The 24,807-nt window shown below is 49.6% G+C and overlaps 2 protein-coding genes and 1 long non-coding RNA gene across 5 annotated transcripts; all 3 read left to right on the forward strand.

Annotated features, from left to right (window-relative positions):
* Nucleotides 1-3,157: 3,157 nt before the first annotated feature.
* Nucleotides 3,158-8,187, forward strand: LOC137840199 (janus kinase and microtubule-interacting protein 3-like). 2 transcript variants are annotated; one of them, XM_068650326.1, is made up of 15 exons: nt 3,158-3,330; nt 3,455-3,568; nt 3,800-5,071; nt 5,208-5,312; nt 5,457-5,569; nt 5,706-5,767; nt 5,980-6,042; nt 6,129-6,227; nt 6,317-6,415; nt 6,671-6,736; nt 6,798-6,866; nt 6,943-7,020; nt 7,077-7,310; nt 7,390-7,515; nt 7,885-8,187. In XM_068650326.1, exons 6-14 carry the CDS (start codon nt 5,708-5,710, stop codon nt 7,504-7,506), a joined length of 885 nt encoding a protein of 294 aa, XP_068506427.1. In that variant the 5' UTR covers nt 3,158-3,330; nt 3,455-3,568; nt 3,800-5,071; nt 5,208-5,312; nt 5,457-5,569; nt 5,706-5,707; the 3' UTR covers nt 7,507-7,515; nt 7,885-8,187. The 2 variants fall into 2 exon arrangements, with proteins under 2 accessions (XP_068506427.1, XP_068506426.1); XM_068650325.1 differs by having other exon boundaries at nt 7,390-8,187.
* A 1,085-nt stretch (nt 8,188-9,272) lies between these two features.
* LOC137840271 (uncharacterized) lies at nt 9,273-16,057 on the forward strand. Its single transcript, XR_011086804.1, has 6 exons — nt 9,273-9,373; nt 9,551-9,597; nt 9,721-9,798; nt 11,683-11,771; nt 15,691-15,720; nt 15,911-16,057. It is a non-coding gene; the product is annotated as an uncharacterized lncRNA (long non-coding RNA).
* Nucleotides 16,058-19,351: 3,294 nt separating this feature from the next.
* LOC137840278 (janus kinase and microtubule-interacting protein 3-like) lies at nt 19,352-23,964 on the forward strand. Of its 2 annotated transcripts, XM_068650578.1 has the most exons (14): nt 19,352-20,693; nt 20,778-20,848; nt 20,985-21,089; nt 21,234-21,346; nt 21,483-21,544; nt 21,757-21,819; nt 21,906-22,004; nt 22,094-22,192; nt 22,448-22,513; nt 22,575-22,643; nt 22,720-22,797; nt 22,854-23,087; nt 23,167-23,292; nt 23,662-23,964. In XM_068650578.1, the coding sequence occupies exons 5-13, from the start codon at nt 21,485-21,487 to the stop codon at nt 23,281-23,283; spliced, it is 885 nt and encodes a 294-aa protein (XP_068506679.1). In that variant the 5' UTR covers nt 19,352-20,693; nt 20,778-20,848; nt 20,985-21,089; nt 21,234-21,346; nt 21,483-21,484; the 3' UTR covers nt 23,284-23,292; nt 23,662-23,964. The 2 variants fall into 2 exon arrangements, with proteins under 2 accessions (XP_068506679.1, XP_068506680.1); XM_068650579.1 differs by having other exon boundaries at nt 19,352-20,848.
* Nucleotides 23,965-24,807: the final 843 nt, after the last annotated feature.

A 24,807-nucleotide genomic window follows, 5' to 3' on the forward strand; every position in this document is an offset into this window, starting at 1 on the left:
CCTGCCTCCCTGCTTGCCTCCCTCCCTCCCTCCCTCCCAGTTTCCCCGATGTAGATTTGACATGCGTGTGCCATGACTGTGTCAGCCTACGTCAACAAATGCATCGAGGACGTCAGCACCACTAAGAATATCATCACCCGGGGCAACCAACGACCCTGGATGACTGAGGAGGTACGTCAAACGCTACGAGCGCGGAACTCTGCCTTCAAGTCTGGCGACAAGGAGACACTGAGGACAGCGAGAGCCAACTTGAACCGTGCCATCAGGGTAGCGAAGCGAGACCACCGTCGAAAAATTCAGGATCGTTTCCACGACGCCAACAACACCAGGAGTATGTGGCAAGGCATACGGGCGATTACAGACTACAACTCACCCTCCCCCCCCGGTGGGTGAAGTTGATGCTGACTTTCTAAATGGTCTAAATAACTTCTTTGGGAGGTTCGAGGCACTAAACGGCACTCCAGCAGTTAAAACTGTCCCCCATCAGGAAGAGGAGGTACTCTGCCTTGACTCCGCCGATGTGTTGAAGACCCTGAGGAGAGTCAACCCCCGTAAGGCCCCTGGCCCCGACAACATTCCTGGGCGTGTGTTCAGGGAATGTGCAAGTCAGCTGGCTGGGGTCATCACAGACATTTTTAACACCTCGCTGGGCCAAGCCACAGTGCCAGCGCGCTTTAAGACTGCCTCCATCATTCCGGTGCCGAAGAAACCTCAAATCACCTCATTTAATGATTACCGGCCTGTTGCACTGACTCCGGTCATGATGAAGTGCTTCGAAAGGCTGCTTAAAGATCACATCGTTTCCAGACTCCCCCCATTATTTGACCCGTTCCAGTTTGCCGACCGGCAAAACCGCTCCACTCAGGACGCCATCTCCTCCGTTCTTCACCTGAGCCTGGCTCACCTGGAGGAAAAGAACACCCATGTTCGGATGCTGTTCCTGGACTTCAGCTCAGCGTTTAACACCATCATCCCACAGCATCTAGTAGGAAAATTGGAACACCTGGGCTTCAACACCCCCCTTCGCAACTGGCTGCTAGACTTCCTCACCAACAGACCTCAGTCAGTCCGGGTCGGACAGAACACCTCTGATGTCATCACCCTCAGCACAGGCTCCCCTCAGGGCTGCGTCCTGAGCCCCCTGCTGTTCACCCTGATGACACACGACTGCGTCCCCAGGTTCACCACCAATCACATCGTGAAGTTCGCAGACGACACAACGGTGGTGGGGCTCATCAGAGACAACAACGACCTGGACTACAGAGAGGAGGTGGAGCAGCTGGTGGGCTGGTGCAGAGACAACAGCCTGATCCTGAATGTGGAGAAGATGAAGGAGATCATCGTCGACTTCAGGAAAAACCAGCCTCACCACGCTCCACTGATCATCAACAGCTCAGCTGTGGAGGTGGTCAGCAGCACCAAATTCCTGGGGGTCCACATCACAGAAGACCTCACCTGGACTATGAACACTACGGCACTGGTCAAGAGGGCACAGAAGCGCTTGTACTTCCTGCGGAGGATGAGGAGAGCCCACCTGCCCCCACCCATCATGAGGACGTTCTACAGGAGCACCATAGAGAGCATTCTGACAAGCTGACTCTCTGTGTGGTGTGGAGGCTGCACCGCCTCCGATTGGAAGAACGTGAGGAGAGTGGTGAGGACAGCAGAGAGGATCATAGGGGCTCCTCTTCCCTCCATTCAGGACATTTCATCTCAGCGCTGCATGTCCCGTGCCCGTAACATCATCAATGACCCATCACACCCCCACCATGGACTGTTCTCCCTGCTGCCCTCTGGGAAGAGGTTTCGCAGCATCCGCTTCAGGTCCACCAGGTTCTGCAACAGCTTTTTCCCTGCTGTCATCAGACTGTTGAACACTAGAACTGTTGAGCTCTAAACTGAACTCTGCATCACACATTCACAGAACTGTACTTTATGACACTACGGACCTCTATCTTGCACTATCTCGCACTACCAACTTTACTGAACTTGTGTAAACCCTTTAAATAGAAGTTTAGTACATGGTTTAGCATTCCGCTGCACACTCTTGAATACTGTTTTGCCTACTTGCACTATTGCATAATTAGCACTGCTGCACTTTATACTTATTTGTAATATATACAGTATATGTATATATATATTTTCATAGGATATGTTACTTCTATTCAACTGCAATATCACTACTTTGTTGTAAGCTGTATGCAACGAAATTTCGTTTTGTATGCACCATGTGCAGACAAGATGACAATAAAGTTTGTCTAAGTCATGTCAGGTCAGCTGTCTGGAGAGAGAGAGAAGTCAGGACCTGCGGGCGGAGCACCACCGTGCCACCGCCGCCATGACGGAACTCAAAAGCAAACTCCATGAGGAGAAGCAGAAAGAGTTAGCCGTTACCAGGGAGACATTACTGCGGCAGCATGAAATGGAGCTGATGAGAGTGATCAAAATCAAAGATGGAGAGATCCAGCGACTGAATGCCTTGGTCCTCAGCCTGAGGGACGGCTCCATGGACAAGGTGATCCGCTCAATCCGTGTCTGACTATCCGCACGCCACGTCGGGCTCCGATGCGGCCGCTACCGTATTGTGTAGCTTGTCCCCAGTAAGCGTCGCGGCGCTCCGTTGCGGTCTCAACGGCCCGGTGTGGCGCAATGTCTGCTCAGGTGAGGAGCGGGGGCGCTTTGCTGGCGGAGGTGGAGGAGACGCGGCGGTGTCGGGAGACCGAGCGGTGTCGCCTCCACCAGGAGCGCGGAAGAAGCCCTGGCAGCGGCCCAGCAGGCCTGGCAGTCCCGAGCGGCCGAGCTCCGATCGGCTCATCACCAGCATCGGGAGGAGCTGAGCCGAACCAAGAGAGACTGCGAGAGGGAGATCCGCCGACTGGTAGGACTGATCAGATGCGCGGTGCGTGGCTATGTTCCCAATTTCGTTGTATACCTGCAGTGCAATGACACCTAAGGCATTCTATTCTATTCTATTTCACAAGAAGAAAATGTCCGGTTGCTCGCTTCGCTTTTGTCACAGCAAAGGTGTTCTAGTCGATTCAAGAAAAAAATTGGCCGGTTGCTCTCTTTGTTTTTGTCACAATTCTGGCAAATGAGTTTGCCCGCCTGCCTGAGCGCTCCCCGTTTGTACATCCAGACGGATGAGATCAAGCTGAAAGACAGAGCGGTTAGTGTTTTGGATGAAGCCCTGGGGCCGGCCACGTCCACCGCCTTCAGCTGCAGACTCAGGCTGCCGAGCAGCAGATCGCTGCCCTGAGGGATTCCCAAAGGGCGGGCCTAAACTACCCTGGAAGTGGGGTCAACGCCGCTACTAGCAATCCTCTTCATTGCGTAAGCCACCTCATCACACACTTGCAGTACGCATGACTTAGTTCGTTGCTGGAGGAAGGTAGCACAAAAACAGTTTTGAACTTTGAACGAGTGCTTGTGTGTGTGTGTTGCGGGGCGTTTTCAGTCTCAGGAGGATCGGGACACGCGACGGTTTCATCTGAAAATCGCTGAGCTCAGCGCAGTCATCAGGAAACTGGAGGATCGAAACGCCCTGCTTTCTGAAGAGCGCAATGAACTGGTAATTTATTGACGGCACGCTTGAAGGTTTGCGCTACGTTTGATGCGCGCCATCCAGCGAGGCACCCATTGCGCTTGCTTATTAGTTGAGCGGCGCGGCGAGTCGGTTGCCTGGTAGATGTCTTTTATTGGGAGCCAAAGCCACGATTCCGTTCAAACCGATGCAAAAGAAATGGATACGTTCTGGCCCGCGTGTTGTGCGTCTTTCACATCCCGCACTTCATGCTTGCAGCTAAAGCGACTGAGAGAAACAGAAAGCCAGTTTCTGCCACTCCTGTACAAAAACAAACGCCTGAGCAGGAAGAATGACGTACTCTCGCTGGTGCTGTGTCGCCTTGAAAACAAAGTGCGCTTTGTCACCCAGGAGAACGAGGAGATGGCAAGCTTGGTAAGTCGACGCGGACAACGGCGGCGTGCCAACAGAGTCCACTGCATTTGTGTTCCACAGAGAAGGCCTAGTTCGCTCAATGACCTGGACCGCGGTTGCGGCCAGCAGGACGGTGAAATGGAGTTCCTTCAAGTTGTGGAGCAGCGGCACATCATCGACGACTTGTCCAAGGTCTTCAGGCAGGCGACTCGGTGCACGTACGGCAGCGCCGCGCTCGCTCGCTGTCGCCAGGAAACCTTTTCCGTCCAAAGCTTGGCCGGCGGCCGCCATCCAAAAAATTGGCCCCTTAAATTCCGACCTTTCAAGCAGGAGCATTGTGCGCACGCGTTTGAACACGCTTTAGACTTGTTTTGCCATTTTCAGCAGCTCAAAGCTCCCGTTTTGTCAGCGCCTTTGCCACTCGCTGTGCGCTGAAAACGACGGACTTGCCCGGCTGCTCAGCCCGTCAACCATGAGCCGCGAGCGCGACGTCATTGTCCGTAGGCAGCTAGTGGCAAAATGCACCCTGTTAGAGTTGCGCTCGCTCCAACTTATTTTGCAAGAACCACACGGGAGACAAGTAAGTTCTTTTGGACACCTGCAGGTGGAGAGTCCATCCGTTGTACGAATGAAGTCTGACTCTCGGCTCCTGCACGAGCATTTTAATTAAGAGAAACAGGGTGGGTGTAAGAGTGGATTGAATAGAGGAAGCCCTTGACCTCTAGTCAAAACATAGCAAGGGGTGTTTTACGACTTTGTGTAGGAAGGGATAAGCGATAGGGATAAATAAGGGATAAATAATATTATTTATTACAGGTCGCAGTCAAAGTCAAAGCAACACAATGATACGATAAAGATAATCTGGAAAACCCTGACACACCCTGTAGTTGTCACTTTTGGAAAAGACGAGCGTCCCTCCAATCATCGCCGGTGACGTGTTTTTCAGGCTCTGGAGACAGGAGCTCATGTCAGAAATGTCATTGTGAGTCGCGTTTGTTTCTGCGCCGGAGCCGTTCGTTCCCTTTGCATCCAAAGAATCTCAAAGGCGGATTATTTGTGTCGACAGGAGAGAGATTTGCTGCTACGATACCGACGTCGAGAATCTCTGAGGAGGAACAAAGCGTGAGGTCCTGCAAGGTGAGTCTGTTTGTTTGCGGCTGCTTGGTGTTGCGCAAGATGAAATGGCCTTTTTCTCGCTATCGTTCCTCTCGTCGATTCATCGTGAGGTGTCGCTTCAGTTTGTTCAGAGAGATGTTTGCTTCCGCGCCCGCAGGTCATCGAAACATTTTACGGCTACGACGAAGACGTGTTGGTGGACCCGGACGGATCGTCCTTGTCTTTTCACACCGACAGAACCCCCGACACGGAACCCGAAGAGGTAGCCCGCCATTTCTGCCAGCGTATTGGCACCAAACATTCCTCTTCAGCCTGGAATCGGACTCGTCTTTGCGTCGCGGGTGCTTTGTCGCCGGTCTGACTGATTCTGGTACTAGTGCTATGTTGCATTGGTGTGTGCATGAAGAGGCGGAGCTTCGCTACCGCCAGCTGACGCAAGAATATCAAGCGCTGCAACGAGCCTACGCTCTGCTAGCCCAGACCAGCGAAGGGGACTACGACGCCGAGAAGGAGATCAAGGTGGCGCCCCTTCCCGCAACCCCCGGCCGGGTCGCAGCCTCCCCGTTCTCACCCAGCCTCGGGTGTTCTCTGGTCTGAAAGGAGGAGGAGGAGCCTCCCTCCTCCTCCTTTCAGACCAGAGAAAAGCTGATGGTAGAAATGGGTCACTATCAAAGCAGAGTAGCAGATCTGGAGTCAGCGCTGAAGCAACAAGGACAGGTAAGCTCATCAATGAGCACACCTTTTTCTCAGACAAAATAGCTACATTCTTCAGTCACTCATCCGTCTGGCATTACTGGACCAACCCCCCCCCCCCGAACGTGGCTGGGAAAATGCGGAGAAAAGCAAATGTCATTTTCCAGTCAACCAAAGAATTTGTGGATGAAAATGACACAACATTCCAAAGCTGTCCACGCGTTTGTCTCTTCTAGAATGTCAAGTGGGTGGAGGAGATGCAGCTGCTGCGTCAGAGCAATCAGCAGTTGGCCGAAAAGGTGACGGAAAGAAAGGCGCTGGGCGGAGTCGCTTGGCGTCACACCTGTCGGGAAGCCCCGCAGATGAGGTCTGACTGTCTTTTCAGGTCAGGCGGATGGAGGCGGAAGAAGCGCGTCTGAAAGAGCACATCCAGGATATCCGAGACCAAAACGAACTGCTTGAGTTCCGCATCCTGGAGCTGGAGGTGGGAAGACTCGCACAAGCGTGTTGAGGCCAGAGATGTGACGGACGGACGGACGGACGGACGGACGGATGCATGCCTCTGCCTTTCAGGAGAGGGAGTGGCGCTCCCCCGTCTTGAAGTTTCTGCAAGTCCGTTTCCCAGACGGCCTCAGCCCTTTGCAGATCTACTGCGAGGCCGAGGGCGTGAGCGTACGTAAGGCGTCCCTCGCAACCCTAACCTTAACCCGAGGTCCCAGAACACCTTACATTGCTCCTTGCGCCTTTCCCCCGGACATCGTCATCAGTGATCTGATGAAGAAGCTGGACATCCTGGGCTATAACGCCGTAAGTGTATGTCGAACTCCTTATGTTCGCACTCCACGAGACTCGGCGGCTCAAATGTGACTTTTGGAAGGCTTTGCGCTGAAAGAAGCTTGTTGACGCTGTGCCTTTGGGCTCTTGCAGAATCTCACCAACGAGGAGCAGGTGGTCGTGATTCACGCCAGGACCCTTCTCACCCTAGCCGAGAAGGTAACGCGCACGTCCACGCACGCTCTCGCATTCTGCTTATGTGACAGCAGCCTTTCCTCAGTGGTTAGAATACATCAAAGTGACCAAGTCAGCACTTCAACAGAAGATGTTGGACATTGAAAGTGAGAAGGTAGACAGACACGCGACATCAGCCAAGGGGAACTCCGGCAATGTGCCCCAACAATTCTGACCTTGAGCTGTGCTAGGATATGTTCTGCAAGCAGAAGGGCTACCTGGATGAAGAGTTGGACTTCAGGAAGTGTTCCATGGACCAGGCTCATAAGGTAAGCCGCCCTCAAATCTCCCGCCGGACCACTGATGGACGAGGATTGCGGCCCAGAGGATCCTGGAGCTGGAGGCCATGTTGTACGAGGCGCTACCGCAGCGGGACTGGCCCGCCACGGACGGCGAAAAAGCCAGCCACGCTGGCGTGAATGACGTGCTGACGGCGGATCAGAGAGAAGAGCTTAGGAGCGCCGTGGACCAATGGAAGCGAGCCCTGATGTGCGAGTTGAGGGAGCGCGACGCTTGCATCCTCCAAGAGAGAATGGATCTGCTGCACAGCGCGCAACAGGTAAGGGCCCAAAGCCAGCCCGGCACTTACTTGCACGCTTACTGGCTTTTGAATGCCACTTTCCATTTGTCCGTCCTAGAGGAACAAAGAGCTGAAAGAATTCATCGAAGCTCAGAAGAGACAAATCAAACAATTGGAGGAGAAGTTTCTGTTTCTCTTTCTATTCTTCTCCTTGGCCTTCATTCTGTGGCCCTAACACCAGCTGGTGAGTGAGCTCCAGCGGCACCGCACTCGACACCTCCGATACACTGCCAGCCGGTCTCAGACGTTGGCAGACGCTCCGATGCCAACGTATACCCCCCGCCACGGTGACAGAGGCACCGCGTCACACCGGCGCTCATCCAATCAGAAGGCAGGAAAAGCAAATTCACATGCAGGGCACTTTTGAACCAGAAGAGAGCGCCACAAAAAACGGTTGTTGCCCCAAACGCGCACTAAAAAGGGTCAGAATAACAAGAGTCCCACTGGCAAGCCGGGGCCACCCGTCCAGCTGTTTCTTCAGGGGGGGAAAAAATTGGAGTCACCGGTGAGTACATTTTGCATTTAGCTCTGCTTTTCTGCTTCTGTCTTCAAGTGTGTGGCATCCTGCGATCAAAGATTCAGCCAACCCCAAAGCGGTTGACCTCAACGTCCCACCACCATGCCTACCAGAGCAGGTGACGTGATGCTTTGGACATCCTTCCGTCTCAGATGCCCAAAAGTACTCTTTGCCACATCTGCGGCAATACGGTGTCTTTTCAAAGGTGCAAATAAATCCAGCGTGGGCGGAACACGCACGTCTTCGGTTTTTCCTGCTTTGTTTGTGTGACAGCTGTTGTGAAAATTTTATACAAATAAAGTTGTATAGTACAGGTTTGGCCAAGCCGCAACTCCCGAACCGCATGCGGCTCTTTTATGTTCATATCAACATTTGTGTGTGTGTGTGTGGGGGGGGGTTGTGCGTGTTGGCTTCACTTGAGTTCAATTTGGTATTTTGGTCAAAAGCGCATGTGGTGAAATTCCACAAAGTAGGATGGGCAAACACATTTCTTTAAACTATGAGTGTCAATTGGGCTCTCGAAATGGCAGGGAAAAGATGCACAGCAAAACGGAAATACGTAGATGAACACAGGACGTTTTAATCAGAGTGGGAAAGTTTCTATTTTTTGTTGAACGTGATGGCAAACCATTCTGCCTGATATGTCAGACCTCAGCGCATTTCAAAGATTCAAATCTTCAGCGCCATGCACTTCAGCTCACTCCATGCTAACATTGATCAGGCGTCGAACCCGCAACATCATGCTTAAGAGGTGGCCATGCTAACCAGTGCGCCATTATGTCAACGCATAATAACTGTAAGTCTACTGATCAAAACAGCGGTTACTATATGACGTCGCTACGTCGTGGTCACGTGACGCAGACAAGACGTCAATGGACGTGGGCAGAGTTAACTTGTTTAAAAGGGAGTGGGCAGAAGAAATATTTAATTTATTTAAATCTATTTTGAGTGCACACCATTATGCCAATGCATAACAACTGTAAATCTACTAAACAAAACAGCGGTTGCTATATGACATCTGCCACGTCGTGGTCACGTGACATACGTGACGTCGATGGGCGTAACTTTCGCCGGAATTCAAATCCGCGGGGAGAGTTAACTTGTTTAAAAGAGAGTGGGCAGAAGAATTATTTAATTTATTTAAATCTATTTGGTGTGTGCGCCATTATGTCAATGCATAACAACTGTAAGTCTACTAAACAAAACAGCGGTTGCTATATGACGTCTGCCACGTCGTGGTCACGTGACGCGGACGTGACGTCGACGCCTACTTTACATCCCACCGATCACAGGACCCCTCGGCTGCATAACCGTGCCCCCTTCCCAACCAATCGGATTTGCTATACGCGAAAACGACGCCAATGGAAAGAGCTTCCGCCCAAATTTAAATCCGTGGGCGTGGCTCGCAGCAGGAAGTAGGAAAATGGCGGCGATGTTGACAAAGACACAGCGGATGGTAACATACGACTAACAAGAGAAATATTTTTATTTTCTGCTTGCAACTGGACCGTCCAGAGCGTACACGGTAAGTACAACTCATCGTTTTTAAAAAGAAGTACTTTTGTTGCCCTGAAAAGCGAGTGAGCGTGGCGTTTGTGGGGGACGTCGAATTTCGACGATTCTTTCTGGTCAACGGTTGTAAATGATTGTGTTGATTAAAAAAGAAAACTTGATGTAACTCTACTTTTAACTGCCGTTTCAGATAGATTTGGAATTGCATCACATCCAATTTTGCCTAGAGCGTACACGGTAAGTAACACTCGTTGTGTTTAAGGAGATTTACGTTTGTAATAGCAGAAGTGTAGCCGCGTTGCGTTGTACGTGTGAATGTTGGTCCAGGCGAAATGTTAATGTTTAATTTCATTCCTTTAGGTTCCACGGTGTTTGTTGGCTGCAAGTTTTCCACTGCAAGAAGAGGCTCATATCATTGACCAGGAGCGAGCTACAATGGTGAGTAGCCATAACATTTATGTTAAACACTTCCTATTTCATGTCTAACAGTACTTGATTTAACAAATAACCATAAATAAATACAGTGTGGGCACTGAAGTTAACATATGTGATTATACTGCCTAATCTGTCACCGAGTAGATTGTTGCAAAGTAATATAAGATCCAAAGTTGTAATTCAGAATAGTTTTCAAAAGAAGGCCATTAGAATTATATACAAGTCTGATTACCCTGAACAAGCTATTAATTAAATCACAAATTCTTCAATTCAAAGATTTGGTAGATTATCAGAATAATAATGTCTAACAGTAATTGATTTAACACATCACGATAAGTAGATTGAGTGTGGGCACTCTCAAGTTAACATATGTGATTATACTGCCTAATCTGTTACAGAGTATGTTGTTGCCAAGTAATGTAGAATAGATCCAAAGTAGTAATCCAGAATAGTTTTGAAAAGGGCATTGGAATAATAAACAAATCTGATTACCTTGAACATAATAGTTAAGTGTTGAATATGTCCTATGAAGTCAAAATTGGGCACCGTCATGTGGTGAAATTTGGAATTGCATCACATCCAATTTTGCCTGGGAACAAACAGATTAAATAAATCTTAGTTTTGAATAAGCCACTCCTTCTCAAACAAGTAAACTCTGCCCATTTCGCGCAGTAGATGTTCTGTTAATATCTAGTATTTATACAAAGTCATAATTTAAATTGCTTTCAACCTTCATTCATCGGTTCAACCAACATTACTCGCTCTTACTACCAACTTGTATTGATTTAACTAAGCGTTTAATACTTCCTATCAGGTCTCAAGGCAAGATTTGGCAAAATACAGTTTCAGCAAATCCAATTTTGCCAGGGAACAAAAATAGATTAAATAAACTAAATAAGTCTTCTTCCCAATAAATAAATCAGAAAAGTCTGTCTTGTAACCAGTCCTCTTCAAACAAGTAAAGTCTGCCCATTTTGTGCCGTAGATTTTGTGTCCATGCCTAGTATTTAAACAAAATCATAATTTAAACGACTTCTTGCCTTCATTCACTTTGGAAATTTGGAATTGCAGCAAATCGAATTTTGCCAGGGAACAAAAATAGATCAATTAAACTAAGTCTTCTTCCCATTAAATAAATTAAAAAAGTCTGTCTTGTAACCAGTCCTTTTCAAACAAGTAAAGTCTGCCCATTTTGTGCCGTCGATTTTGTGTTAATGCCTAGTATTTATACAAAATCATAATTTAAAGGACTTCATTCCTTCATTCACTTTGGAAATTTGGAATTGCAGCACATCAAATTTTGCCTGGGAAGAAAAGTAGATTAAATAAATTTAATAAGTCTTACTACTTCCCATTAAATAAATTAAATACGTCTTACTTGTTCCCACTCCTTTTCAAAACAGTAGTTTAAAACGAGGGCCCTTCACTCAACCTTTAACCCTATTTATTCACCTTCTAGGCTAAGTGTTAAAGGCTAAGTGTTAAAGGCTAAGTGTTAAAGGCTAAGTGTTAAAGGCTAAGTGTTAAAGGCTAAGTGTTAAAGGCTAAGTGTTAAAGGCTAAGTGTTAGAGGCTAAGTGCCAGAGGCTAGGCGCCAGAGGCGAGTTTTTGTGGGCTGAAGTTTTAGTGGGGTTAGTGTGAATACAATCCAAAAGAATACAACAGAATACAATACAATAGAATATAATACATAGATTAAATTCAATAGCTCTTACTACTTCCCATTAAATAAATTAAATACGTCTTACTTGTTCCCAATCCTTTTCAAAAAAGTAGTTTAAAACGAGGGCCCTTCACTCAACCTTTAACCTCAACCCCGCACGTCACATTGTGTTGTATCTGTGAATGTTGGTTGTGGCCAAATGATAGTTTTCTTTCATTCGTTTAGGTTCCACGGTGTTTGTTGGCTATGTTTTCCACTGTCAGAAGGATGAAAATACAAAGTACAACGCTTGGACGTGGGCGAAGACGTCACCGGTGAGTCCTTCCTTCCTATTTATTTACCTTCTAGATGCTAGAGGCTAAGTGTTAGAGGCTAAGTGTTAGAGGTTAAGTGTTAAAGGCAACACAATACGAACAACACAACACAATACGAACAACTCAACACAATATGAACAACACAATATGAACAACACAACACAATACGAACAACACAACACAATACGAACAACACAACACAATACGAACAACACAACACATTACGAACAACACAACACAATACGAACAACACAACGATACTGCACTGAACAACACGATACCGCACTGAGAAACACGATACCGCACTGAACAACACGATACCGCACTGAACAACACCATGCCGCACTGAACACCATGCCACACTGAACAACACCATCCCGCACTGAACAACACCATGCCGCACTAAACAACACCATGCCGCACTGAACAACACCATGCCTCACTGAACGACACCATGCCGCACTGAAAGACACCATGCCGCACTGAACGACACCATGCCGCACTGAACGACACCATCCCGCACTGAACACCATGCCGCACTGAACAACACCATCCTGCACTGAACAACACCATCCCGCACTGAACAACACCATGCCGCACTGAACAACATTATGCCGCACTGAACAACATTATGCCTCACTGAACATTATGCCGCACTGAACAACACCATGCCGCACTGAACAACACCATGCCGCACTGAACAACACCATGCCGCACTGAACAACACCATGCCGCACTGAACAACACCATGCCGCACTGAACAACATTATGCCGCACTGAACAACACCATGCCGCACTGAACAACACCATCCTGCACTGAACAACACCATTCCGCATTGAACACCATGCCGCACTGAACAACACCATCCCGCACTGAACAACACCATCCCGCACTGAACAACATTATGCCGCACTGAACAACATTATGCCGCACTGAACAACACCATGCCGCACTGAACAACACCATGCCGCACTGAACAACATTATAACGCACTGAACAACAACATCCCGCACTGAACAACACCATGCCGCACTAAACAACATTATGCCGCACTGAACAACATTATGCCGAAATGAACAACACCATGCCGCACTGAACAACACCATGCCGCACTGAACAACACCATGCCGCACTGAACAACACCATGCCGCACTGAACAACACGATCCCGCATTGAACACCATCCCGCACTGAACAACACCATGCCGCACTGAACAACACCATGCCGCACTGAACAACACCATGCCGCACTGAACAACACCATGCCGCACTGAACAACACCATGCCGCACTGAACAACACCATTCCGCACTGAACAACACCATGCCGCACTGAACAACATTATGCTGCACTGAACAACACCATGCCGCACTGAACAACAACATGCCGCACTGAAAAACATTATGCCGCACTGAACAACACCATGCCGCACTGAACAACACCATCCCGAACTGAACAACACCATGCCGCATTGAACAACACCATGCCGCACTGAACAACACCATCCTGCACTGAACAACACCATCCCGCACTGAACAACACCATGCCGCACTGAACAACACCATGCCGCACTGAACAACACCATGCCGCAATGAACAACACCATCCCGCACTGAACAACATTATGCCGCACTGAACAACATTATGCCGCACTGAACAACATTATGCCGCACTGAACAACATTATGCCGCACTGAACAACATTATGCCGCACTGAACAACATTATGCCGCACTGAACAACACCATGCCGCACTGAACAACACCATGCCGCACTGAACAACACCATGCCGCACTGAACAACACCATGCCGCACTGAACAACACGATCCCGCATTGAACAACACCATGCCGCACTGAACAACACCATGCCGCACTGAACAACACCATCCTGCACTGAACAACACCATCCCGCACTGAACAACACCATGCCGCACTGAACAACATTATGGCGCACTGAACAACATTATGCCGCACTGAACAACACCATGCCGCACTGAACAACACCATGCCGCACTGAACAACACCATGCTGCACTGAACAACACCATCCCGCACTGAACAACACCATGCCGCACTGAGCAACACCATGCCGCACTGAACAACACCATCCCGCACTGAACAACACCATGCCGCACTGAACAACACCATTCCGCACTGAACAACACCATGCCGCACTGAACAACATTACGCCGCACTGAACAACACCATGCCGCACTGAACAACACCATGCCGCACTGAACAACACCATGCCGCATTGAACAACACCATGCCGCATTGAACAACACCATGCCGCATTGAACAACACCATGCCGCACTGAACAACACCATCCTGCACTGAACAACACCATGCCGCATTGAACAACACCATGCCGCACTGAACAACACCATCCTGCACTGAACAACACCATCCCGCACTGAACAACACCATCCCGCATTGAACAACACCATCCTGCACTGAACAACACCATGCCGCACTGAACAACACCATGCCGCACTGAACAACACCATTCCGCACTGAACAACACCATGCCGCACTGAACAACACCATCCTGCACTGAACAACACCATGCCGCACTGAACAACACCATGCCGCACTGAACAACACCATGCCGCACTGAACAACACCATGCCGCACTGAACAACACCATCCTGCACTGAACAACACCATCCCGCACTGAACAACACCATGCCGCATTGAACAACACCATCCTGCACTGAACAACACCATCCTGCACTGAACAACACCATGCCGCACTGAACAACACCATGCCGCACTGAACAACACCATGCCGCACTGAACAACACCATGCCGCACTGAACAACATTATGCCGCACTGAACAACATTATGTCGCACTGAACAACACCATGCCGCACTGAACAACACCATGCTGCACTGAACAACATTATGCCGCACTGAAAAACACCATGCCGCACTGAACAACACCATCCCGCACTGAACAACACCATGCCGCACTGAACAACACCATGCTGCACTGAACAACACCATGCTGCACTGAACAACACGATCCTGCATTGAACAACACCATGCCGCACTGAACAACACCATCCTGCACTGAACAACACCATCCTGCACTGAACAACACCACCCCGTACTGAACAACACGATCCCGCATTGAACAACACCATCCCACACTGAACAACACCATGCCGCACTGAACAACACCATTCCGCACTGAACAACACCATGCCGCACTGAACAACACCATGCCGCACTGAACAACACCATGCCGCACTGAACAACACCATGCCGCATTGAACAACACCATGCCGCACTGAACAACACCATCCTGCACTGAACAACACCATCCCGCACTGAACAACACCATGCCGCATTGAACAACACCATGCCGCACTGAACAACACCATCCTGCACTGAACAACACCATCCCGCACTGAACAACACCATGCCGCACTGAATAACATTATGGCTTACTGAACAACATTATGCCGCACTGAACAACACCATGCCGCACTGAACAACACCATGCCGCACTGAACAACACCATGCCGCACTGAACAACATTATGCCGCACTGAACAACATTATGCCGCACTGAACAACACCATGCCGCACTGAACAACACCATGCCGCACTGAACAACACCATGCCGCACTGAACAACACGACGTCGCACTGAACAACACGACGCCGCACAGAACAACACGACGCCGCACAGAATAACACAATACCGCACAGAACAACACAATACCGCACAAACAGTTTTAGATAATATTACGTCGCAGTCATGTGACGCGGACATGACGTCAATAGGCGGAACTCACGGCAAAATTATAATCCGTGGGCGTGGCTTGCAACAGGAAGTAGGAAAGCGGCAATTCTGGCAAACAAGACACAGCGGTTAGTAACACGATGACTTACAAGGCAAATATTTTTGTTTTCAGCTTGCAACTTGACCGTCTAGAGCGTACAAGGTAATTACAACTGGTTTTTTTTAGCCCTGAAAAGCGAGGGAGTGTGGCGTTTGGGAGGAATGTCGAACTCGGCGTCTGCTTCCAGCCACAGACGCCAAATTTCGACGATTATTTCGACTGGTCAACGGTTGTAAATTATTGCGTTGACTAAAAACTTTATTTAACTCTACTCTTAACTTTGCCGTTTCAGATATGCGGGTATTACACCGCGGAAATGACGTCAATAGGCTGAACTCTCGCCAAAATTCAAATCTGTGGGCGCAATGGCCTTGAGCGAGACACCGGATACAAACACGACGATTATCAACAGAAATATCTTTATTTTCTGCTTGCAAGTGGACCGTCTAGAGCGTACACGGTAAGTACAACTCATTGTGTTTAAAAAGATTTACGTTTGTGTAGTTTGCGTTGCGTTGTATCTGTGAATGTTGGTTTAGGCTAAATGTTAATGTTTAATTTCATTCCTTTAGGTTCCACGGTGTTTGTTGGCTGTATGTTTTCCACTGCAAGAAGAGGCTCGTATCATTGACCAGCAGGAGCTACAATGGTGAGTACCCCTTTCGTCTTCCATTTATGTTAAACACTTCCTATTTCATGTCTAACAGTACTCGATTTAACAAATAACCATAAATAAATACAGTGTGGGCAGTCACGTTAACATATGTGATTATCCTGCCTAATATGTTTATCACAAATATGTCACTAATCACTAATATGTTTATTTGTTTATCACAACACCTTTGGACCTTCAGCAATCGATTATTTCCCTTCATCTACATAGAGACAGAACGATGGTGTCTTAAACATCTCATTCATTTCACCAAATAACTTCACGCAGGTGGATAACGGCCGTCTCGGTCACGCTATGTTGCGTGATGCAGTTTTGAAGAACCAAATGCATTTATTCAATGAATAAGTCAAGCTAGTTCTATGTTTATGATGTTGTAAGTTACGGTACCGATTGAAGTTGAGTTCGAAGCCAGTGGAAAACAGCGCTGCGTTTGTGCTCTCCAGGTACAAATGTTGTGATCTCTGACTGACGACCGGGCGAGACTCGAGTAAGAGATGTCCAAACGAGCTCCGGCAGGGCGGGCCAAGGCGGAGCGAACGGACGCCCTTCAGGCCGCCAATGACGAGCTGAGAACCAAACTGATGGACGTCCAGTTAGAACTTCAGCAGGAGAAGAACAAGGTGAAAACCTCAACAGACAGACACTGCCTGCCTCCCTGCCTGCCTCCCTGCCTGCCTCCCTCCCTCCCAGTTTTCCCGATGTAGATTAGACATGCGTGTGCCATGACTGTGTCAGCCTACATCAACAAATGCACCGAGGACGTCAGCACCACTAAGAATATCATCACCCCGGGCAACCAACGACCCTGGATGACTGAGGAGGTACGTCAAACGCTACGAGCGCGGAACTCTGCCTTCAAGTCTGGCGACAAGGAGACACTGAGGACAGCGAGAGCCAACTTGAACCGTGCCATCAGGATAGCGAAGCGAGACCGCAGTCGAAAATTTCAGGATCGTTTCCACGACGTCAAAAACATCAGGAGTATGTGGCAAGGCATACGGGCGATTACAGACGACAACTCACCCTCCCCCCCCCCGGTGGGTGTAGTTGATGCTGACTTTCTAAATGGTCTAAATAACTTCTTTGGGAGGTTCGAGGCACTAAACGGCACTCCAGCAGTTAAAACTGTCCCCCATCAGGAAGAGGAGGTACTCTGCCTTGACTCCGCCGATGTGTTGAAGACCCTGAGGAGAGTCAACCCCTGTAAGGCCCCTGGCCCGGACAACATTCCTGGGCGTGTGTTCAGGGAATGTGCAAGTCATCTGGCTGGGGTCATCACAGACATTTTTAACACCTCGCTGGGCCAAGCCACAGTGCCGGCGTGCTTTAAGACTGCCTCCATCATTCCGGTGCCGAAGAAACCTCAAATCACCTCATTTAATGATTACCGGCCTGTTGCACTGACTCCGGTTATGATGAAGTGCTTCGAAAGGCTGCTTAAAGGTCACATCGTTTCCAGACTCCCCCTATTATTTGACCCGTTCCAGTTTGCCGACCGGCAAAACCGCTCCACTCAGGAAGCCATCTCCTCCGTTCTTCACCTGAGCCTGGCTCACCTGGAGGAGAAGAACACCCATGTGCGGAGGCTGTTCCTGGACTTCAGCTCAGCGTTTAACACCATCATCCCACAGCATCTGGTAGGAAAATTGGAACACCTGGGCTTCAACACCCCCCTTCGCAACTGGCTGCTAGACTTCCTCACCAACAGACCTCAGTCAGTCCGGGTCGGACAGAACACCTCTGATGTCATCACCCTCAGCACAGGCTCCCTTCAGGGCTGCGTCCTGAGCCCCCTGCTGTGCACCCTGATGACACACGACTGCGTCCTCAGGTTCACCACCAATCACATCGTGAAGTCAGCAGACGACACAACGGTGGTGGGGCTCATCAGAGACAACAACGACCTGGACTACAGAGAGGAGGTGGAGCAGCTGGTGGGCTGGTGCAGAGAAAACAGCCTGATCCTGAATGAGGAGAAGATGAAGGAGATCATCGTCGACTTCAGGAAAAAACAGCCTCACCACGCTCCACTGATCATCAACAGCTCAGCTGTGGAGGTGGTCAGCAGCACCAAATTCCTGGGGGTCCACATCACAGAAGACCTCACCTGGACTATGAACACTACGGCACTGGTCAAGAGGGCACAGAAGCGCTTGTACTTCCTGCGGAGGATGAGGAGAGCCCACCTGCCCCCACCCATCATGAGGACGTTCTACAGGAGCACCATAGAGAGCATTCTGACAAGCTGTCTCTCTGTGTGGTGTGGAGGCTGCACCGCCTCCGATTGGAAGAACGTGAGGAGAGTGGTGAGGACAGCAGAGAGGATCATAGGGGCTCCTCTTCCCTCCATTCAGGACATTTCATCTCAGCGCTGCATGTCCCGTGCCCGTAACATCATCAATGACCCATCACAACCCCACCATGGACTGTTCTCCCTGCTGCCCTCTGGGAAGAGGTTTGCAGCATCCGCTGCAGGTCCACCAGGTTCTGCAACAGCTTTTTCCCTGCTGTCATCAGACTGTTGAACACTAGAACTGTTGAGCTCTAAACTGAACTCTGCATCACACATTCACAGAACTGTACTTTATGACACTACGGACCTCTATCTTGCACTATCTCGCACTACCAACTTTACTGAACTTGTATAAACCCTTTAAATAGAAGTTTAATACATGGTTTAGCATTCCTCTGCACACTCTTGAATACTGTTTTGCCTACTTGCACTATTGCATAATTATCACTGCTGCACTTTATACTTATTTTTTATATATATATATATATATATATATATATATATATAGTATATGTATATATATATATATATATATAGTATATGTATATATATATATTTTCATAGGATATGTTACTTCTATTCAACTGCAATATCACTACTTTGTTGTAAGACGTATGCAACGGAATTTCGTTTTGTATGCACCATGTGCAGACAAGATGACAATAAAGTTTGTCTAAGTCTAAGTCATGTCAGGTCAGCTGTCTGGAGAGAGAGAGAAGTCAGGACCTGCGGGCGGAGCACCACCGTGCCACCGCCGCCATGACGGAACTCAAAAGCAAACTCCATGAGGAGAAGCAGAAAGAGTTAGCCATTACCAGGGAGCCGCTACTTGCGCTTGCTTATTAGTTGAGCGGCGCGGCGAGTCGGTTGCCTGGTAGATGTCTTTTATTGGGAGCCAAAGCCACGATTCCGTTCAAACCGATGCAAAAGAAATGGATACGTTCTGGCCCGCGTGTTGTGCGTCTTTCACATCCCGCACTTCATGCTTGCAGCTAAAGCGACTGAGAGAAACAGAAAGCCAGTTTCTGCCACTCCTGTACAAAAACAAACGCCTGAGCAGGAAGAATGAAGAACTCTCGCTGGTGCTGTGTCGCCTTGAAAACAAAGTGCGCTTTGTCACCCAGGAGAACGAGGAGATGGCAAGCTTGGTAAGTCGACGCGGACAACGGCGGCGTGCCAACAGAGTCCACTGCATTTGTGTTCCACAGAGAAGGCCTAGTTCGCTCAATGACCTGGACCGCGGTTGCGGCCAGCAGGACGGTGAAATGGAGTTCCTTCAAGTTGTGGAGCAGCGGCACATCATCGACGACTTGTCCAAGGTCTTCAGGCAGGCGACTCGGTGCACGTACGGCAGCGCCGCGCTCGCTCGCTGTCGCCAGGAAACCTTTTCCGTCCAAAGCTTGGCCGGCGGCCGCCATCCAAAAAATTGGCCCCTTAAATTCCGACCTTTCAAGCAGGAGCATTGTGCGCACGCGTTTGAACACGCTTTAGACTTGTTTTGCCGTTTTCAGCAGCTCAAAGCTCCCGTTTTGTCAGCGCCTTTGCCACTCGCTGTGCGCTGAAAACGACGGACTTGCCCGGCTGCTCAGCCCGTCAACCATGAGCCGCGAGCGCGACGTCATTGTCCGTAGGCAGCTAGTGGCAAAATGCACCCTGTTAGAGTTGCGCTCGCTCCAACTTATTTTGCAAGAACCACACGGGAGACAAGTAAGTTCTTTTGGACACCTGCAGGTGGAGAGTCCATCCGTTGTACGAATGAAGTCTGACTCTCGGCTCCTGCACGAGCATTTTAATTAAGAGAAACAGGGTGGGTGTAAGAGTGGATTGAATAGAGGAAGCCCTTGACCTCTAGTCAAAACATAGCAAGGGGTGTTTTACGACTTTGTGTAGGAAGGGATAAGCGATAGGGATAAATAAGGGATAAATAATATTATTTATTACAGGTCGCAGTCAAAGTCAAAGCAACACAATGATACGATAAAGATAATCTGGAAAACCCTGACACACCCTGTAGTTGTCACTTTTGGAAAAGACGAGCGTCCCTCCAATCATCGCCGGTGACGTGTTTTTCAGGCTCTGGAGACAGGAGCTCATGTCAGAAATGTCATTGTGAGTCGCGTTTGTTTCTGCGCCGGAGCCGTTCGTTCCCTTTGCATCCAAAGAATCTCAAAGGCGGATTATTTGTGTCGACAGGAGAGAGATTTGCTGCTACGATACCGACGTCGAGAATCTCTGAGGAGGAACAAAGCGTGAGGTCCTGCAAGGTGAGTCTGTTTGTTTGCGGCTGCTTGGTGTTGCGCAAGATGAAATGGCCTTTTTCTCGCTATCGTTCCTCTCGTCGATTCATCGTGAGGTGTCGCTTCAGTTTGTTCAGAGAGATGTTTGCTTCCGCGCCCGCAGGTCATCGAAACATTTTACGGCTACGACGAAGACGTGTTGGTGGACCCGGACGGATCGTCCTTGTCTTTTCACACCGACAGAACCCCCGACACGGAACCCGAAGAGGTAGCCCGCCATTTCTGCCAGCGTATTGGCACCAAACATTCCTCTTCAGCCTGGAATCGGACTCGTCTTTGCGTCGCGGGTGCTTTGTCGCCGGTCTGACTGATTCTGGTACTAGTGCTATGTTGCATTGGTGTGTGCATGAAGAGGCGGAGCTTCGCTACCGCCAGCTGACGCAAGAATATCAAGCGCTGCAACGAGCCTACGCTCTGCTAGCCCAGACCAGCGAAGGGGACTACGACGCCGAGAAGGAGATCAAGGTGGCGCCCCTTCCCGCAACCCCCGGCCGGGTCGCAGCCTCCCCGTTCTCACCCAGCCTCGGGTGTTCTCTGGTCTGAAAGGAGGAGGAGGAGCCTCCCTCCTCCTCCTTTCAGACCAGAGAAAAGCTGATGGTAGAAATGGGTCACTATCAAAGCAGAGTAGCAGATCTGGAGTCAGCGCTGAAGCAACAAGGACAGGTAAGCTCATCAATGAGCACACCTTTTTCTCAGACAAAATAGCTACATTCTTCAGTCACTCATCCGTCTGGCATTACTGGACCAACCCCCCCCCCCCGAACGTGGCTGGGAAAATGCGGAGAAAAGCAAATGTCATTTTCCAGTCAACCAAAGAATTTGTGGATGAAAATGACACAACATTCCAAAGCTGTCCACGCGTTTGTCTCTTCTAGAATGTCAAGTGGGTGGAGGAGATGCAGCTGCTGCGTCAGAGCAATCAGCAGTTGGCCGAAAAGGTGACGGAAAGAAAGGCGCTGGGCGGAGTCGCTTGGCGTCACACCTGTCGGGAAGCCCCGCAGATGAGGTCTGACTGTCTTTTCAGGTCAGGCGGATGGAGGCGGAAGAAGCGCGTCTGAAAGAGCACATCCAGGATATCCGAGACCAAAACGAACTGCTTGAGTTCCGCATCCTGGAGCTGGAGGTGGGAAGACTCGCACAAGCGTGTTGAGGCCAGAGATGTGACGGACGGACGGACGGACGGACGGACGGATGCATGCCTCTGCCTTTCAGGAGAGGGAGTGGCGCTCCCCCGTCTTGAAGTTTCTGCAAGTCCGTTTCCCAGACGGCCTCAGCCCTTTGCAGATCTACTGCGAGGCCGAGGGCGTGAGCGTACGTAAGGCGTCCCTCGCAACCCTAACCTTAACCCGAGGTCCCAGAACACCTTACATTGCTCCTTGCGCCTTTCCCCCGGACATCGTCATCAGTGATCTGATGAAGAAGCTGGACATCCTGGGCTATAACGCCGTAAGTGTATGTCGAACTCCTTATGTTCGCACTCCACGAGACTCGGCGGCTCAAATGTGACTTTTGGAAGGCTTTGCGCTGAAAGAAGCTTGTTGACGCTGTGCCTTTGGGCTCTTGCAGAATCTCACCAACGAGGAGCAGGTGGTCGTGATTCACGCCAGGACCCTTCTCACCCTAGCCGAGAAGGTAACGCGCACGTCCACGCACGCTCTCGCATTCTGCTTATGTGACAGCAGCCTTTCCTCAGTGGTTAGAATACATCAAAGTGACCAAGTCAGCACTTCAACAGAAGATGTTGGACATTGAAAGTGAGAAGGTAGACAGACACGCGACATCAGCCAAGGGGAACTCCGGCAATGTGCCCCAACAATTCTGACCTTGAGCTGTGCTAGGATATGTTCTGCAAGCAGAAGGGCTACCTGGATGAAGAGTTGGACTTCAGGAAGTGTTCCATGGACCAGGCTCATAAGGTAAGCCGCCCTCAAATCTCCCGCCGGACCACTGATGGACGAGGATTGCGGCCCAGAGGATCCTGGAGCTGGAGGCCATGTTGTACGAGGCGCTACCGCAGCGGGACTGGCCCGCCACGGACGGCGAAAAAGCCAGCCACGCTGGCGTGAATGACGTGCTGACGGCGGATCAGAGAGAAGAGCTTAGGAGCGCCGTGGACCAATGGAAGCGAGCCCTGATGTGCGAGTTGAGGGAGCGCGACGCTTGCATCCTCCAAGAGAGAATGGATCTGCTGCACAGCGCGCAACAGGTAAGGGCCCAAAGCCAGCCCGGCACTTACTTGCACGCTTACTGGCTTTTGAATGCCACTTTCCATTTGTCCGTCCTAGAGGAACAAAGAGCTGAAAGAATTCATCGAAGCTCAGAAGAGACAAATCAAACAATTGGAGGAGAAGTTTCTGTTTCTCTTTCTATTCTTCTCCTTGGCCTTCATTCTGTGGCCCTAACACCAGCTGGTGAGTGAGCTCCAGCGGCACCGCACTCGACACCTCCGATACACTGCCAGCCGGTCTCAGACGTTGGCAGACGCTCCGATGCCAACGTATACCCCCCGCCACGGTGACAGAGGCACCGCGTCACACCGGCGCTCATCCAATCAGAAGGCAGGAAAAGCAAATTCACATGCAGGGCACTTTTGAACCAGAAGAGAGCGCCACAAAAAACGGTTGTTGCCCCAAACGCGCACTAAAAAGGGTCAGAATAACAAGAGTCCCACTGGCAAGCCGGGGCCACCCGTCCAGCTGTTTCTTCAGGGGGGGAAAAAATTGGAGTCACCGGTGAGTACATTTTGCATTTAGCTCTGCTTTTCTGCTTCTGTCTTCAAGTGTGTGGCATCCTGCGATCAAAGATTCAGCCAACCCCAAAGCGGTTGACCTCAACGTCCCACCACCATGCCTACCAGAGCAGGTGACGTGATGCTTTGGACATCCTTCCGTCTCAGATGCCCAAAAGTACTCTTTGCCACATCTGCGGCAATACGGTGTCTTTTCAAAGGTGCAAATAAATCCAGCGTGGGCGGAACACGCACGTCTTCGGTTTTTCCTGCTTTGTTTGTGTGACAGCTGTTGTGAAAATTTTATACAAATAAAGTTGTATAGTACAGGTTTGGCCAAGCCGCAACTCCCGAACCGCATGCGGCTCTTTTATGTTCATATCAACATTTGTGTGTGTGTGTGTGGGGGGGGGTTGTGCGTGTTGGCTTCACTTGAGTTCAATTTGGTATTTTGGTCAAAAGCGCATGTGGTGAAATTCCACAAAGTAGGATGGGCAAACACATTTCTTTAAACTATGAGTGTCAATTGGGCTCTCGAAATGGCAGGGAAAAGATGCACAGCAAAACGGAAATACGTAGATGAACACAGGACGTTTTAATCAGAGTGGGAAAGTTTCTATTTTTTGTTGAACGTGATGGCAAACCATTCTGCCTGATATGTCAGACCTCAGCGCATTTCAAAGATTCAAATCTTCAGCGCCATGCACTTCAGCTCACTCCATGCTAACATTGATCAGGCGTCGAACCCGCAACATCATGCTTAAGAGGTGGCCATGCTAACCAGTGCGCCATTATGTCAACGCATAATAACTGTAAGTCTACTGATCAAAACAGCGGTTACTATATGACGTCGCTACGTCGTGGTCACGTGACGCAGACAAGACGTCAATGGACGTGGGCAGAGTTAACTTGTTTAAAAGGGAGTGGGCAGAAGAAATATTTAATTTATTTAAATCTATTTTGAGTGCACACCATTATGCCAATGCATAACAACTGTAAATCTACTAAACAAAACAGCGGTTGCTATATGACATCTGCCACGTCGTGGTCACGTGACATACGTGACGTCGATGGGCGTAACTTTCGCCGGAATTCAAATCCGCGGGGAGAGTTAACTTGTTTAAAAGAGAGTGGGCAGAAGAATTATTTAATTTATTTAAATCTATTTGGTGTGTGCGCCATTATGTCAATGCATAAC

This window comes from Syngnathus scovelli, chromosome 4 (genome assembly GCF_024217435.2).
Source record: "Syngnathus scovelli strain Florida chromosome 4, RoL_Ssco_1.2, whole genome shotgun sequence".
Lineage (NCBI taxonomy): Eukaryota > Metazoa > Chordata > Actinopteri > Syngnathiformes > Syngnathidae > Syngnathus > Syngnathus scovelli.